At 36.2% G+C, this 17,984-nt stretch overlaps 2 protein-coding genes across 2 annotated transcripts; one reads left to right on the top strand and one right to left on the bottom strand.

Moving 5' to 3' along the window:
- The first annotated feature begins 1,951 nt into the window (after positions 1–1,951).
- On the top strand, positions 1,952–5,772 carry LOC143536541 (putative plastid-lipid-associated protein 10, chloroplastic). The gene is made up of 7 exons (XM_077030511.1): positions 1,952–2,182; positions 3,885–4,022; positions 4,191–4,286; positions 5,092–5,172; positions 5,244–5,330; positions 5,414–5,475; positions 5,557–5,772. The coding sequence occupies exons 1-7, from the start codon at positions 1,952–1,954 to the stop codon at positions 5,669–5,671; spliced, it is 810 nt and encodes a 269-aa protein (XP_076886626.1). The 3' UTR covers positions 5,672–5,772.
- Positions 5,773–12,450: 6,678 nt separating this feature from the next.
- LOC143536565 (protein OBERON 4-like) lies at positions 12,451–17,319 on the bottom strand. Its single transcript, XM_077030524.1, has 2 exons — positions 13,869–17,319; positions 12,451–13,188 (listed from the first exon to the last, which is right to left on the bottom strand). The coding sequence occupies exons 1-2, from the start codon at positions 16,792–16,794 to the stop codon at positions 12,671–12,673; spliced, it is 3,444 nt and encodes a 1,147-aa protein (XP_076886639.1). The 5' UTR covers positions 16,795–17,319; the 3' UTR covers positions 12,451–12,670.
- Positions 17,320–17,984: the final 665 nt, after the last annotated feature.

Here is a 17,984-nt window from a genome sequence, read left to right as displayed (position 1 = left end):
AGCCTTAGGGGAATTCTCAAACTTACTGGAAATTATTGTGTGTTTGCTATAAATAATTCAAGGCTTCCATCTTGTGTGATCATCCTTTCAAGTAGCAATCATCATTCATCTTATTTTGCAATCTTTTGTTCTTGACAATGATTTGTAAGATTACTTTGATTTTGGTTGTTGTATTAAGCCTTATGGGCTAAATACTCTTGTTACTTAGATTATATTGAAACTTCTACTTATGTGATATTTATCTATGCATGATTTTGGTAAATTGGTGTTCTTCAAGTTTATGACATGTTCTTGAATAGAGTTTAATGGTTGAATGCTTGTTTTAATTCCTAGTCTTGTTAGTTTGATAGATGCTTAGCCATAATATGTTGGAAAACTATGTGTTGAGTATTTGTTTATGAGCTTAGTTTGTGTATGCATACTTTGTTTATATCACTAAGTTAGGAATGACAAGTGGAAATTAACTTGGTTATGAATTTTAACAAGCATGAAACCTATCACTTGATATTGGAAAATTGTATGGTGATAATATGATTCTTTGAGTTGGTTAATGTTTGCTAGAGATTAAGGCCATAATCCTTAGTTTATATTTTGCTAATTTGAAAGACTCATGTGTTTAACTAGTGTTCTTGAACTTGTCTATTTTTACATGATTCTAGGTGGTTAGTTTGTTGTTTTCATGCTAGCTTTCCTTTAATTGTGAGATTTGGTAGTTTTGACAAACTTACTAATCTATGGTTATTAACTTGTTGAATACCCATCATGATGTTTTGTTGTTAGTATTAGGTTGCCTTGATTGGAATTTGATGTTGATGCTTAATACATGATGTTTGCCATTATCATTGTCATTTTGTCACTAAGTTTAAGTGGATGCATAGTCTAAGTAGCTTTGTTTGGATTGATTGTTAGTTGTATTATATTTGCTTTGTTATTGTTGTATGCTAGCTTAGTTACTTGAAAAATTACTTGGATTGTTTGTTTGGTTAAATTAATTACAAAGATTTAGTATCAAAAGTTAGCCGTGTCCATGGATTGACACTCGGTTCTTACCGATACTTTGCTACAAACGATAGGTACACTTGCCTTTCGTTTGTGGTTTGGTTGTTGGTGAAAACCATTTTTAAAACCCGATTTGTGTGAAACTTTTATTCAAATTTTATATATATTCGCACACGTCAAGTTTTTGGCGCCGTTGCCGGGGACACGGTGTTTTACTTTTGAAAACGATACGAGTAATTGATTTGCCTTGTTGATATTTTTGCTCTATGTTATTTTAGTCTATTTCATTTTTATTCATCTTGTTTTATTTTGTTAGTTATATTTTTAGGTAGTTTTTCGTGTCTTGTTTGTTTCCATTCCGCGTTTCTTTCGGGTGATGCATGTCCACCACACCCGGTCCTGATCTTGTTTCCCCCTTTTCTGAACCCGAACGACATCTTCGAGAAGGTTGAGGAGGAGAGCACGAGAAATTGCCGAGGTCATTGAAAACGAAGTTGTGGAGGACGACGCGAATCCCGAGGTTGAAGAAATGGCGGACCCGAACAATCAAGGTCGCATGGATGACTTAACCACGCCGTCCCTCGATGGCTATGGCAGCGGTGTCACGGAGCCCGAGATTACCGTGAGGTTCGATCCGATCCGAATATCCAAACAGGAATTCAGATCGAATCATTCAGGTTTCGGTTCGGATTTCCTGAACGCCCTCATTCTGACCCATTTATGTTTTTGGTTTCATATCGATTTTTTCAGTTTCTTCCACCTCCCTACCAATTACACTAATTTCAAAATAACCCTTAAAACCCAAAATATCCCAAAACTTTTTAAGTTAAATCCAAACTAACCCAAACATAAGTTGTTTGTAAGTAAAAATACTTGTGTAACTACTTTTGTTGTGTACTTGTGTATACTCTACAGAACATGTGACAAAACAAAATATCCAAATCCCGGACAAATGGGGCTGCTGCTGCTACCATTCCCCACCGCAACAATAACATTCCGGCCACCGTCAGTATCATATTCAAGAAACGTATTCCGATGCTCCGCCACAACTCTTACACCTTCTCAACAGCGGAACGAAGTGGAATTGGAAAACAAGAAGTACGACTTGTTGAAAGCCATTCAAGACACTCAACGTGGGCTTGTTACCACTCCTAACCAACGCTCTGAAATTGAAGAGTCTTTGGTACGTTTCATTGATTTAGTAAAATAACATCAGTGGCAGATTCAGTTAAGCTTTTAAGGGATAATGACCAAAATGTCTAGGCCGGTGGCGATATGAATGAATTGGGTTGGATTTTGGTGATGGGTATGGGTCAATGAAGGTTAGGATGGCTGTGGGCCAAGATAGGTAAAGTTAAACTTTGCCTTAAGTAAAGGTTAATATAAAAACCCCTCGAAAACAAATTCAAAAATATTAATAAAAAAATAATAATTCAAAATATAAATAAAAAACACAAAATGTAAAATAACTAAAATATTTCTCTGGTCGTCCTCATTCATTAAAAAAACCGGTTTTGTCTCGATTAAGGTTCGATTTTTTTTTTTGGTTTTTTTTCGGTTCGGTTTTGCTTTTTTTTTTCATTTCGGTCGGTTTCGGTATCTTTTCGGTTTCAATGATTTCAGTTTCGATTTATCGGTTTCTATTCGGTTTCTTGGGCTTTGCTTGAAATAAAATAGGATGGAGCTTGTTTTAGTCCATTTTAACCCATAAGCAAACCCATTCTAACCTATAACCAAAAGTCACGAGCATTTTCCCAACCCATCTTGACCTTCTTGCAAAATTCTTTTGATCAATCTTGACCCATTTCAATTTTAAAAGTTATCCATATTGACCCAAAACAACCCATTTGGGTTTGGCCACCCTTGTGTTACTTTAAACGAACATGAACACTTAATCGAACAAATATTTGTGTTCTTCGTTTATTTAAGAAATGAGCATGTTCGTGTTCGTTCGTTTAAAATCTAAATTCACAAACATAAATGGACATAACTGAACAAAGATAAACAAACATAAATGAACATACTTAAACTATGGAACTTTTAACTAACCAGATTCTGTCACGCGCTATAAAATGTTGGGAAGCTAGTTTTTCTTTTAGAAATCGTCGGAGTCGACGGGATTATTTTGACTAGATTATTTTGGTTTTTGATGAGGTTTCTTGGACAAGTGACGGAATCTAGTTGGTTAAAAATCCCGTCTTGTAATGATTAATTAGTGATTAGGTTGATAGTTTTAGGGTTGGACATTATGGAAATTGGTTGGTCAAATGGACCATTTTGATCATTTTCCCTTAATTTAATGGCATAGCAGGTCATTTTTTTCAAACACGAACACAATCCTGTTTAGGGACACGATATATATCACAATCTAGTGAAACAAAAGTTGCCGAAAGGCATATGTCTTATATTTTATTTTAAAAAAAAAATAAAAATATAAACAGGTTTAAACTTTGAACAGGTCATTAACAGGTGTTCAACCTGTTTGGACCGAATTTCACTGTCTTAAATGTGTTTACATGTTTAAGGTTAAGACATGAAACCTATTAAGCTCAAACCTAAAGTTGTTTAACTTCCGTCATGTTAACAGCACTGGCGAAGCTTACTTAGGGCCGGGGGTGCCCCCACCCCCCCGGTTTTTTCGCGTAATAGTGTAAATTTACCCGTTTTTGCCCGAAATTTTTTATGCGTAGTGTAAATTTAAGCGTTTCGGCCGAAAATTTGAGTCTGGGCCCCCATCGTTTGTGAATTTTTGTATACATTTTGAGCCCCCCCCCCCGGTGTCTTAGTCCAAGCTTCGCCACTGGTTAACAGGACTGTGTTAGGTTTTGCCAGCCCTAAATTGCATAGTTAGGTAGTATAATGGTGAAAAAAATTGTGTTTTGTAGGTGGATTTGGAGAGTTATGCAGCAAGTGATGAAGCTATTGATTTGGGAGTTTTGGATGGGACGTGGCGATTGCAGTATACATCCGCTTCTGATGTTCTTGTTCTTCTTGATTCGTCCTCCAGGCTTCCTTTTTTTCAGGTTTTTTTTGTTGTTTCAATAATTGTTGGTTGATTTTAGTGTATATTAGACTGTAATGCCTGTTGCTCAATTTTGTATCCATATTAATTTGTTTGCATATGGTGATCAATTCCAAATAAGTTATGTGTTTCATGCATACCAGTGTTGATGAAATGTGTTAATGAATAGGTTGGCCAAATATTTCAGAAGTTTGAGTGTAAGGATCAAAATGATGGAGGCTATGTCCGCAATGTTGTTCGATGGAGTGTTCCCAGCTTGTTGGAGGTTGGTTTTCCTTTCGTTCATTTTTATGCCTGTAAATGTCATAATTAGTTCATTTTAATATAAAATCCGTGTTTAGTTATCTTGTAATAGAAGATAACTGATGCTTATAAATTATAATATACACAACTTTAGCAGCTGTATCACCATCACTTCCTTTTACAGCAAGACTCCTGCCAGCATCAATAACATTATTTGTTATTAAATTTATGGAGATTCTAAATATCAAATTTTGCATCATTTTGTGAACCAATGCCAGAATAGGACTCATTTAAGTGTTAACTAAAGAAACATAATTAGGAGACTGAGTTAAATAAGGGTAGGTTTGTGTTATTTTAGGAGTCGATCGCTTAAAGTTTAGTTTGATCTTAACTTAAACGAGCTTGAGCCTTAGATGGCGTTTCTTTAATAAATGAGCCTGATCCCAAGCTTCTTACCCTGAGCTTGATTAGACCAGCAAGCCTAAACGAGTCTATTATTTATATAAATATGTTATTTTTTAAATATTATAATATATGATTACATAATAAATACTATATATAAGATAAAATCTTCAAATAATAATAAAACATAAGCAAACCGAGCTCGAGCCCTTTTAACTTAAACGAGCCCAAGTCTCTTAAGTTAAACTTACCAAACTCGAGCTAAGTTGAGCTTAGGCTAGGCTCAGGCGCTCAGCTCATTTACCGATCAACGAAGCACATTTCTTCATACCAATCAATAGTATATACATGATACCTACTAACTATACCATCAATGCAGGATGTATCTTCCTAACTATTTATTCTAACATTTGCTTTTTTTACAGGAGAACGAAGGCGCCACCCTCCTAGTCTCTGCAAAATTTTCTGTTGTGTCTCGTCGTAATATCTACCTTCAATTTGAAGAGGTCGGTCGGTTGGTTAATTGTACCAAACCATCAGCATTGGTTATTTGTTTATTTATTTTTTAAAATGACAGATAGCTCTTAAAGATATAATCATCAGCGAAGAGTTGCAGGCTCTAATAGCCCCTGCACTGTTGCCGCGCTCTTTTTTAAGCCTACAGGTAAACTTCTCATAAGTTTGTTTTATTTTTAATTTTTTTATATATTGTAAAAGAAAGAAATACATTTCTTGTTTCGTTTTTAGATCTTGCAAGCAATTCGTACTTTTAAAGCTCAAATTCCAGTGAATAACACAAGCCCGGGACGGTAAGTTCACAAATTATTGAGTTGTATATATAAAAAGTTGTGAAATGGAAAGTTTATAATAACAATGATATTAAATGACAGGCGATCGGTGGGAGGGTTGTACTACCTTTCGTACCTGGACAGGAATACGCTTGTGGGTCGAGCTGTGGGAGGCGGTGGCGTGTTTGTATTTTCTCGATCTCAAAACATCCTGTAAATAATCCGACTCATTGTATAATCGTGGTGTAAGTTTTTAAAAGTTTTCATTCAATACAAACTGTGTAATTTAGAATAATATCAATAAAAATGCATTGCTGATGAAGCATTCTGGTAAACATGTTTATTAACCGGATTAGACCGACACCTGTTTACAACTTTTCGGAACCCGTTCATGACCCATTAAACATGTTTACAACTCGATTATAACCCAACAATCAAAATTTGATTTACAAACTCATTAGACCCTTTAGTCTTAAACGGTTTTAGGTGGAACCTACAAGCATGTTTTGGTAAACAGATTATGCTTGTTTTTGGGTCATAACTTAACCATATTGGACTTTTTATTCCAAAATTTTAATTTAATTACTTATGTACATTTATATTGTATACAAGGTTAAGGACCCGTGTGTTACACGGGTTGATCAATTTAAATTGTATAAGTCATAGCTCTATAAATAAAAAAAAGTGATAAATAAAGTCGTCTAATTCATTTACAAGGCGAGGTGTTATCTTAAAAATGATTTTTAAAGGGAAAAAAGGCAATATGAGCAATAACAGAACAATTTTACCCTTTAAGGTGTGGAGCCAACGAACTGAAAAGCTTGCTAAATTTTATCGTATTCATTATCCAGTTGAGCATGATTTACTTTAAAACTGTAAATGTTACACATTAACAAATATATACCTATTGCATATTTGAATCAACTATAGTATGGCGAAAGTGAATGAAATATACAAACATTATAATGCAGACTTTAAGTATTTGATTCAAATCAAAACAATGATATGCCAATCAAACTACTCTTGCAGCAAAGGCATCTGTTGACTCTAAATTCTTTTTGTAATCTTCAACTATATGATCTGCAATGCAAATACAGATCCCACTGTTGCACTTGTATTATTTGTAACATTGACCTAACCCAAATTTATTGAACGGTTTGAACCGTATAATTCAAAATGCTCCAAGTATAATTTGAAGATGACCAATGTGCGTCGTGTAACTTGCAACCATCAATTTTCACATTCACATCTAATTTTCAATTGAGTGTGCATGATTTGCACACTCTTTTTTATCTATATAAGTTGGTTTATATATAAATCTTTTCAATATATTTTGACCTTAATGATTCCACTATAAATCATTATATTGGGTACCATCACCACACGCATCTGGAATAGAAGATGTTTAAAAGCATTTGATAAGCTTTTTACCTTTATATAAGGCTTTACAAGTAGAAACAAATATTCACCTCCAAAGCAAACCGATTGAAAGAAAGAACAATCAAGAAGCTACAATAATGACCTGTGACCAAATCATGCATCTTGATTCTAAGAAAGAAGGCATGCATGGACTATTAGTAATTTAGTATATATTTCTAAGTTATAGTTCTTTTTATAAAATGGCAAATTTCAGCTTCTTCCTTATGCCTATGATCTAACAACATGATTAACTCCAATCCATATATTTACTGTATTTCTAGTAGAAATCCTTATATTCATTTCAAAGAGCACAAATTATGAACATTTAGACTTTTATCAATTTGTCCTTTATCCCCAAAGTAAACTGTTGTTTTGACATTTATTTCTACCTCAGTTGACTTGTTAGTCAAAACAGTTTTGTGAGTCAATATGTAATTATACTATATCATCATCATCATCGTACTCAGTATATCCCACCAATAGCAATGCTATGGTAGGGTCTGAGGAGGGTAAGATGTAGACAACCTTACCTCTACCCCATAGGGATAGAGAGGCTGCTTCCGATGAGACCCCCGGCTCGATAGTAGTTTTGCATCAAGCCTTGGACATAAGGCACATAGCACTCAATCATCGGGACACCGGCTGATTGGTGCATGTGCCCTTGTCTTTCGGCTATCAACGCCACCACATGATGCCTGATTAACCTTTCCCCACTTTTAACGTTATTTTCACGAGATTAGTAAAATAACGTCAAAATTAGTGCAATTTTACTTTTGCCCACCCGAGAGTTCACACATATATACATTATATGCGTGCACCGCCAGCAGGGTGAACCCGAGAGTTCACAGTATAATTATATAGTAATTATACTATATAATTCTAGTAATTTTGGAAAATTCCCTGATAATTTCAAAGAGCTCAAATTAAGGATAAAATGAAATGCATAAAAAATATAGAAAAAAAAACGCTCACAATTCAACCCAAAGCAGCCCACTTGCTACCCAACCTGGCCGAACTCGTGACCCATGTCAAGACTAAGAGGCTAAAGAAATAAAATTAGTTATAATAATGAAACGCACATCAATGTTGAAATAAATTAAACTTTTGTTTTGCAAACATAATAATGTAAATTAAATAGCCTAACCTTAGCAAATTCGGTTGTTGATATTCAACAATTTCTTCAGAATCTTCAGCTTGTTTCTTGTAGAATTGATCCTGAAATCCTGCTAATAAAACATAAATTGTAAAAGATATTAGGTAAAATTGAAATGCATATAATATCATTATGTCGTCTAACACAAATAACTTGTCACCGATTAATGCATAATTTAATTGTTTTAATTTTCATATTAAATGGAAGTTAGATCACAAAAGAAGCAAATCAATTTTGCAATAAAAATATGACTTTTAAAACAATCAAATTCACAATGAACACATATATAAAAATAATTAAAAAAAAAACAAAAACAAACCTCAACGGCAACACTTTTCCATTTCCAGCATAGCTTATCGGAGTTAGCCCCAATTTCTTTTCAGATTAAAGTCTTCACCATCATTTCCGATCACCACCATATATAATAATCGAAAACCTTCACCAAATTGTCCAAATATTTTGTTTGAGAGAGAAATCGATTGATCAATTGTATAATATCGATTAAGAGGTGGTTTGATATTGTTCGTTATCAATCGAAACCCTTCACCAAATCGACCAAACAAAACATTTGTATGAAAAAGAAATAGCATATAGGACATAGCCTTCTGAGATGCAAGCCGGAGATGGAAAACCCGTAGATTGCGTATTGTTTGTTTTGTGAATAAACCCTAAAATATACATGGGCGGGAAAATAAAAAGTTAGATGATTATTAGAATGACAGCTGGCACAAAATGGTTTCCTTTATTATAAAGTGTAGATTGTTGATTATAACTTTAGAATTAATACACATGGTTTAACTAAAAAGTGTATAATACCCTGTTACGTAGAACTCGTCCTTTAACAAACGTGTTGTGGTTTAACTGAAATATATATAAAAGAAGAAAATTAAAAAGAAATAAATGTGTGCATGCATGCATGTGATTGGTGGAGGGTAGTGAACCCCACCTCTTTTCTATGTTCAATGACGCTAAGGGTAGTGGAGGCGCAACATGAAGCCACCTGCCAAAAAAACCAATCCCTGGCCAACAACTCATCAGCTGCCCGAACCTGCTATCACCGGCAAAACATGACCCGAACTCTCTCTCTCCCAACACACATAAACATCTCATCACCCTCTCCTCTCCTTTCTTCGAGGTGTATCATCCGAATTGATACCCGAAAAGAAAAATGGAGAGAGTGGTGGTCGTGTGCCCAATATACATGAGGGCACTACCCGCTTCCTACCCCCACCACACTAAGGGGATAGCGCCTCCCCTATTGAACACCCCCCCGGCTTGCTTCTTATGGAGATAACCCACCCAACGAGGTGTTTAACTAAATTTTTGGGTGACATGACACGAGGTGTTTAACCAAAAACGTAACAAAAATAAAATAAAATAGAACAGAGATTTTAGGTTAGATTGTTAATATTAATAAGTGTAAACCCATGCCATATACGCAAACTCATGCGCATTTTTAGTTTGTGACATTTGTCGGTCCTATCAACCCAAGAACAATGCTTATTTTCTTTGTACAACATTCGAAATTACCCCAGAAGCCTTCTTAAAACAAAATATCAATCATTCATACTGATTTTAACGTTACATACCTAACTCATCCAAACACATCATAAAAAAAACTCACCAGTTAATCAAATTAAATCATGTTTCAAACCAGAGACCTTAAGACCCAAGTCTTAACCTTAATCATATACCATTACACAACTAGGCAACAAGTATCTATACTTTCCGTATTCAACTCAAAACAAACATACACAAATAGCATAAATCCATACACGTGTTATCACAACACCAATTATCCAAAACAAATATCATCTTACACATCATGGATAACTCAACAAATATGAAGTGATAATAAACATCCGACGTGTCACTTCTCAAAACCACCCTTCACTTCACCAAATAATAACAATAACAATAACCATCTTATTATTATTATTATTATTATTCTCCCAAAACCAAACCCTACCGGCCACCGGAAACCAAACAATGTCACTTCCGGCGACACTCGCCGCCGCCACACCACCGTTCACCACCACCAGCCGTCCAATTCCACCACTCACCCATTCTCACAACCTCTCCGTTCCAATCAAAACCTTCACCACCAGATCGAACCGGACTCCGGCGGCCACACCGGCGGCCGTCGTGGACAATCCGTCAACGGCGGAGGAAGAGGTAGAACAGATTCAGGCTAAGGTCGGAGCTAGGATTAGGGTTACAGTACCGTTGAAAGTGTATCACGTGGCCAAAGTACCGGAAGTTGATTTGTACGGTAAAGAAGGTAAGTTAAAAGAATATGTGGCGGTTTGGAAAGATAAAAACATATCGGCTAACTTGCCGTACAAAATTGAGTTTGTTGAGTGTTTCGAAGAGCGCGGTGAGGCTCCGGTTAAGTTTTACGCGCATTTGAAGGATGATGAGTTTGAGTATATTGACTGATTGTTGGTATGATTTGATATTATTATTATTGTTATTAATACAGTTGTAACATGTTGTGTTATGGATGTATATAGTTGAAGCTATAGCTATTGTTGTTTGTTTGATTGATTAGGATAATGATATGATACAAGATGTGATGAAGTTTTATATATTTCCGTCCGAGTGTAACACGATATAAATACTATAAACCCAAACTATAGTCCATATGCAGCATCATGGTTGCCATGATCTAATGCTAATTATATAACCAGGAGCATTTGTTTTCAATTTTCATAAAATTAGCATTCATTCAACTACTATCTACTTACTGTTTCAATTGCATTTTTATAACTGTCATTGACCAAACCTATATATTTAACCATTCTCGTGAACCACATATTAGTTGTCCCACTGTTCAAAAAATAAATAAAAGAATAATAGACGAAAGGGTTGCAAACAATTCTTCAATTTTTTTTAAGGTCACGTGACAAGATATGAGCGGTTCTATTTTTTTTATTTTTTTTTCACACTAATTATTTTTAGCTTTAATTTTGCTTTTTTCTTAACAACTTTTAATAAAGTATTTTTAAAATAAAAAAAAACCATAGTCTTGTTTATTTTATTTTTTTTAAACACACCGGTATAAATTTAATTAATAAACAAAGTTTATAAAAAAAAAATTTAATATAAAATAAATATTAATCATTACCATTTATATTATCCGACACTTGTCAGCTTCGTATTGGTTCATAAGATATTTTGGATAAAACTTATTATTTAAAAATAACATTATCTGATTTGATATAAAGAAATTATTTTTTATATTTCTACACTTTTAATAAAAAAACCGATTATAAATTATATTTATTTAATAAAAAATGGTGAAGTTTGAGTTGCTAATGAGTGTGAAAAGTTTGATTTGATCGGATAGATGGAAGAAAGTAAAAATAGTTTTTTATAATAAAGATTGTGTTGGGTTGATTTATGAATGATAATGGTCTTATCTAATGTATATCTACACTTTGATTTTGTACAAAACCAATTTTGCTTTTGCAGAAGGAACTTCGAGGATCACATAAACATTGTTTTAACAGTAACACATAAAGTGGCTATATAAATGCTCTCTCTTCTTCTCTCTTCTTCTGTCATGCTATATCTTAAATCTACAACATACAAGTACTTGTATACGGTTAAACACACACTTTCACGCATAGTACGGAAGAGAGATATGCTGAACACTATACATTCTGATAACAAGCACGATAAACGAGCCTTCTCGTTTTTGTAATGATGGTTTAAGCTGCGAGTCCAATGGTGACAAGGCATGCTTCACTTTGATGGAGACAAAGTAGTTAGATTGATCAACTACCGACTGCACAAATGGGTGATCACGACTTCAGAATTCTTGACGCTGGAAATCGTGCAGGTCCAAAGGATTAAAGTTAAATAAAATCATGAACGAGTGTGCTAGAACCAACGAGGATTGAGACTTGATGGGCGTGTATTGTGAATACGGGTTTTTAGTGTTTAGTTGTTTATCGTTAAGCTGAATACTGGCACTTAGGTGGGGGCATTCAAAAAGCTCACGGCTCAAAGCTTGGGCTCATGGCTCGCTCAATAAAAGCTCGAATAAAACTAGCTAAAAATATTTGATTCGAACCAACTTGAGTCGAGTTGGCTCATTTTTGTAACCAAGCCAAAATCGTCTCGCTGGCTCGATCTTAGGCTCGTTTAACTTCAAAATCGAGCTCAAGCCTAGCTTAGGCGCTGAGCTGTCTTGTTTTGTTTCGAGCTCGCACTCAAAACCACCCTGGCTCGACTCATAAATAGCCATACACTTGGGGTTGGGGCTACCTGTTCGGCTACTAAATTCACATATAGATAATTAAATAATGAGCCACATCTCGACTTGGCTCATTTACAACCAACCGATTTCGAGCAATCTATTTGAACAGCCCTTATATGTATATAACTTAAAACATGTAAAAAACACAATTTAAAAAACATGAACAAGTCATAAAAAGAAGTTGATTGATTCAACTGTAACTTAACTGATAATAATATCTAACATAAAAAGGCAGTCTCTGTACAGGCTGTCTTTAAAACCATAACCATAATCACTACCTTAAAAATAAAAAAAAAAGAAACATAAACCTAGAAATCAATTGCCAGAAAAACAAGTGTGTACTAAACTTGTAACCTTGTAAATAATAATCTACCTAGCAATCACGACGAACTGAAGTTACGCTTAGTAGCCTCCATCTTCAAAAGCAAATCTTTAATCTCCCTTTCCATCCTTACTTTCATATTAAAATACTCCTGATGAGCGTTTTCCAAAGCTTGTAATTCTTCCAACTTCTGTCTTCTCGTTTCCTCTGCTTCTGACAACTGCAGCTTTCTCACACGGTTTCCATACTCTTCATCGATTTTCTTGCTTTTTGCTTGCGCGATTCGGTTCAAACCTTCGGCTTCTCGTCTTGCATCGTCGGCACGGTTTTGAAACATTTGAGCCTCGGCTAGCTTGATCCTGATTATCCCGTCCAGCTCATCAAAAACAGGCTCTCTTGGTATTGAAGGAGTGGCACGTTGCATGTCCGAGCTGGAGGTTTTTAACTTGTCTGCATAAATGGATTTCATCCACATGGCGGCTTCTTGACTTGTTTTTGGAACATCACTTACACTTTGTTTTAATGATTCTTTTTCTTGTGAGATTTGAATGTTGTCTGATTTGAAAGCATCATCATCTGCAACCAGTAAAGCACGCAAGATTATAATAGAAAGGTTTATGTTATTTCCAATAATTACGTAGTTTCCAGAATATGATGATTTTTTTTATTAGACCTCTCACCTCTAAACAAACCGACGTTCAGTGAACACGTGAATCAGTTGGTGGGAAGTTTGTTTATTCAATAAACGAACACACATAAAAAAAATTTGTTCATTTAGTTGAACGAACGAACATGAACACATGTCTCGTTTGTTCATTCGCGCTTGTGATCATTCATTTACTTTCACTCATTAAACTTGCTTATGTTTACTAGTTAACGTTTGTTTATGTTCGTTAATACATTCACGTAAAATCTTTTTGCCCGTTACAACTTAGTCAAGTTTTAACAACGTATTAGGCCCAACACATTATTCTTCACATTACTTTTTACTAGCTTTAGCTCAGTTATGTTTGTTCGTTTACGCTCATGAACTGTTTGTTTACGCTATTAACAAACGAACATAAACGTGCACGAACATGCTCATTTTCTTAACGAACAAACATGAGCAAGAAAACTATGTTCGTTTAATTGTTCGCATCCAACCGTTTGTTAGGTTAAAGTCAAATGAATGAACACAAAAACGCCTACTTTTATGCATCAAAGACGCACTTTAAGCAACTAAGAGAACAAAACTGTAGAGAATAAAGAGAGCTTACCATTGAGAAAACTCATGATATAACTTCTAACTTGCGGAATATCTGATTTATTTGACAGTCTAGTCAACAACTGAAGTGAGATTTCATGAAGACGTTTGCCTCGAATATCCTCACTAACAGAAAATATTCTTCTAACATATTCAAGTTCATTTGCCATTGCTTCAGCAGACCACCCTTTAGCAAAGTTTTTAAAAACCTCCCTCACAAAACCAAACATTTCAGAAGGGTGATTACAAGCAACACAAAAAGACTGCATCTCAGTTTGACTTTGACCCGAAGCACCAGCTGCACTACGACCGTTCCTAATAAAAGATTCCCTTAAACCACAATCCGTATGACACCAATGCAAGCACACATCACACCCTACCCAACTACATGTATTTGAAGCCGTATCAAACTTTGAGCATATTAAACACATGCAAGAACTGCAAAACCCTTTTTTCTGAACACAGACTTTGCAATCACATTCATCGACGGGTATGTAACTCCTACACGCAAGGTTTCTGCATCTTATGTTTAGATATATTTCTGCTAAATCAGAAGATGGCATGTCACTATTTGTTTGAAGGAAACCTTGAATGCCGGTTTTTAATGCCACTAGTATCTCGACTTGAACTCTATGGGCTTTTGATAGAGCATCTAAAGTAATATCTGACCTTTTTTCGAGTGTTTTACGAAATGCGGAAAACTGTCTTCGTTTGCTCGGGTTTAGAATAACATCACGGGCTAAATCTTTTAAACTTGTCAAAGACGGTGGGCTCATTTCGTTTAATATCCGGGACACAATGTGTAACGGGTCAGAAACCACCATAGCAAGAATGGGCTTGGGCTCAGCCAAATCGGCTGGACTAGTACCGATAACATCTCGCATAACACGCCTTTTATCTCTATGGAACTCTGAACCGGTTTCATGAGATCCAACACTTTGAGTTGGGGATCTTATCTCATTCATGTGCCTCGAGTGTGACCCTGATGGCTGTTTACCGTTATTATTACTGCTTAGCTGTCTTTCCAATCCGAGAGGCGTTTTATAACTACCTTCTGCTGACCTACCACCATGCAACTGTAAAGATTGGACATTTGAAACGCCTACGTTCCCATTTGACACGCTTCTTTGAAGAGCGGGCGGTGGTTCTGTGTTCTTCTGGTCATCTGCCGGCTGGACCTGCCAGTTTACTCCTTGAAACAAAGGGCGGCTTCCAACGGATTTTTCAAAATCGAACGAAGTCTCGGTTAACGAGCAGCTAGGGTTGTGAGTGAAATTCTGGGAACCCGAAAACGATCTAGTGAATCCATCAGAGCTTGTTTGGAACGAGCTGGCATGTGACTGAATGCTCATATCTTGACTTGGAGAATCGGGACCTTGAATCGGATTCGTGCAACCAATAGGAAGAAGAACAGACGGTAAACGAAGAGACAGTTCAAGCGGTTCTAACGATAGTTCTTCATCTTTCGGTTTAGCGGCTCCTTTTGAGTCAGAAGTTTCTTGCTTTTTGACGGGATCCATGAAAAACAAATCAAAACCGCGTGTACTTGGTCCTTCCATGTCAATCTCTTTACTAGTCATAAAACCTATTGGTTCATCATTACCATCAGAAGCTGAAAAAATGACGCTTTTGCCCTTGTCTTTGAAATTTTGGGTCAGTTCTTTTGTCACAAGAGTATGATTAACGTCTGCAGTTTCGGTTACCTGTACATGCATCTCCACATTAAAATTCTCACCGTTGACCTCATCATTCGTATCATTATCTTGTTGTATATCTGTATTGAAATTCTCCCCCTTGACTTCATTTGTATCATTATCTTGTTTCAGTGTTGTTTCCAGCGGTTTACTACTTCCAGAAACATCTCTAGCATCCTCTTTAGGAGCATCCTTCTTTTCATTATCTGATAATACTGGAACTGCAACTGCATTTTCAACCGTTTTTGGAGTTGAAGAATCCTCGGATGAAGACTGATTACCTGTGGGACCCATTGCCTTTTTAAGAGTTTCCGGTTCTTTAACATCAGCTTTCTTTGCTAGAACACATGTTTGGCTTTCATTTAAATCAGGCTTTACCTCTTTTTTCGACATTACCTTTGCACTATCTTCCAAGCATTTGTCATCAACACAAGTTTCATTTTGAACCTCTTTGTTGACTTTCAAATGCTTAGAAACCGGTTCACCAGATCTTTGTTCAACAACAGAAGCAGGTTCATGACAAGAATCATTAATATGATCAGGATCAGGTTCAAGCTCGCCTTCTTCTCTTTCACTGTTATTCCCACTCTCATCCAGAAGACTTTCACTCTTTTTCACTTCAACACTTTTCGACTGCTCACTTCCCGAGTCCTTCGACCAAGCCGGCGACTTTGCATCTCTACCTCCATGTGGAGACCTCACATTACTAATTTCTTCCGAAACCGCCTTACTACCTCCTCTCGCAGAATCACCACCACTCTTCGTACCTTCCTCCCCATCTTTCCCACCACCAAACCGCCGCCACGAAGAAACACTCCCCTCTCTACGCGACCGATCCCTCTCCGATCTAAACCCCTTCGGAAAATCCCTCCTCGGCCCCGAAAAACTTTCGGATCTATGTATCCTATCACTGTTATAACCACCACCACCTCGAGGCGAAGAACTCAAAATCCCCCTTTCACTACTCTCCCTATCCCGATCCCTATACCTGTCATAACTCTTCCTCCGTTCATAACCATCGCCGTCATACTCCGACCTCTTCCGAACCAACCTCGAACCCTTCCGATCATCGTCACCACGATCATACCGCGAAGAAGACGATGACGACAAACCCTTTTTTCCACTTTCCGACTTGTAATGAAAACTCCGGTAACCCGAATCATCATCCTTTCTTCCCCAATCTTTAAACACGCCTTTCTCGCCTCCATACGAGTTCAAATCATCACTCGACTTCAATCTCTTCATACTTAATCAAGAAAACAAAAACCCAACAACAAATAACAAAAAAGATCCCAAAACAAAGCTCTCAAACAGATACCCGCCACGTCAGCAGAATTCACAAACCCTAATTTCAAGATTATAAAATTAAACAACAAACAACAACTGGGTCCATCTAAAAATCTCAATTCATCATCTAATACAATTAAATCGAGAAACCACACCTAAGTTAGGGTTTTTTCAAAGCTCCAATCAAAACCCTAAAGCTTCAAATTAGGGTTTCTTCAAATAAACAACGGCGTCGATCTAGAGATCTCAATACAACATCTAATACTACTGAATCGAGAAACTACACCTTCAATTTAGGGTTTTCCGAAGCTCCAATCAAACCCCTAAAGCTTCAAATTAGGGCTTCTTCGAATAAACAACGGCGTCGATCTAGCGATCTCGATATATCATCTAACACTACTGAATCGAAAAACTACACCTTCAATTTAGGGTTTCATGAAGCTGATACAAAACCCCTAATTTCAAAATCAGGTACAAATAAACAAAGCACATATTAATATAACAACAGGAGATTAGCGTCGGTGGGTATTGACGGTGGGATTCCGGCGAGACAAATGTTGAAATTTGTAATTGTAATAATAATAATAATTTGGAATAATAAAATCAGTCAACGTGTAGCTTTAAACTGATATAAAGAGGAGAGAGACTTGAATACGCAAGGTGCGTAGTGCGCATAGTTAGACCTTTGGTAAAGTGGGTGGGTGCGTAGTGCGCATATTAGGCGTAGGTTAGTGTGAAAATTAGTCAACGAAAGTTGAAACGACAAGGGTCACGCATTTCCACGTCAGATGTACGAATAACGACGAAAATAATTATATAAAAATATAAAGTCCCGAAGAAACGAAAGTCTGCCACGTTTGTGTTTTGAGTTTTATCAAGAAGTTGGCGCAGCTTGGGCTTCATTACGGCGGTAACTGAAGTTACTTACAAAAATTTTTGGGTTGATGATACGGTTTTGTTGGTTGTTTGGTTCGGGTCAGATACAATATGACATTTATATATCTAAGTTTTTTTCATTAATTCAAACGATTGTTCTTACAATTAAAAAAAAACTTGACATTTTTTTAACCAACGGAGACCTAAAATATTCATAACAATGCTAGAGCCGAGAGGAAGTTAGAAGAAGAATTACAAAATAGCTCGATGAC

The sequence above is a fragment of the Bidens hawaiensis genome, unplaced genomic scaffold (genome assembly GCF_021521415.1).
Source record: "Bidens hawaiensis isolate Kalapana, Puna unplaced genomic scaffold, B.hawaiensis_p1.1 tig00010814_1, whole genome shotgun sequence".
Taxonomy (NCBI): domain Eukaryota; kingdom Viridiplantae; phylum Streptophyta; class Magnoliopsida; order Asterales; family Asteraceae; genus Bidens; species Bidens hawaiensis.
Note: the sequence above shows the minus strand (reverse complement) of the source record. Positions and strands in the feature narration are given on the sequence as shown.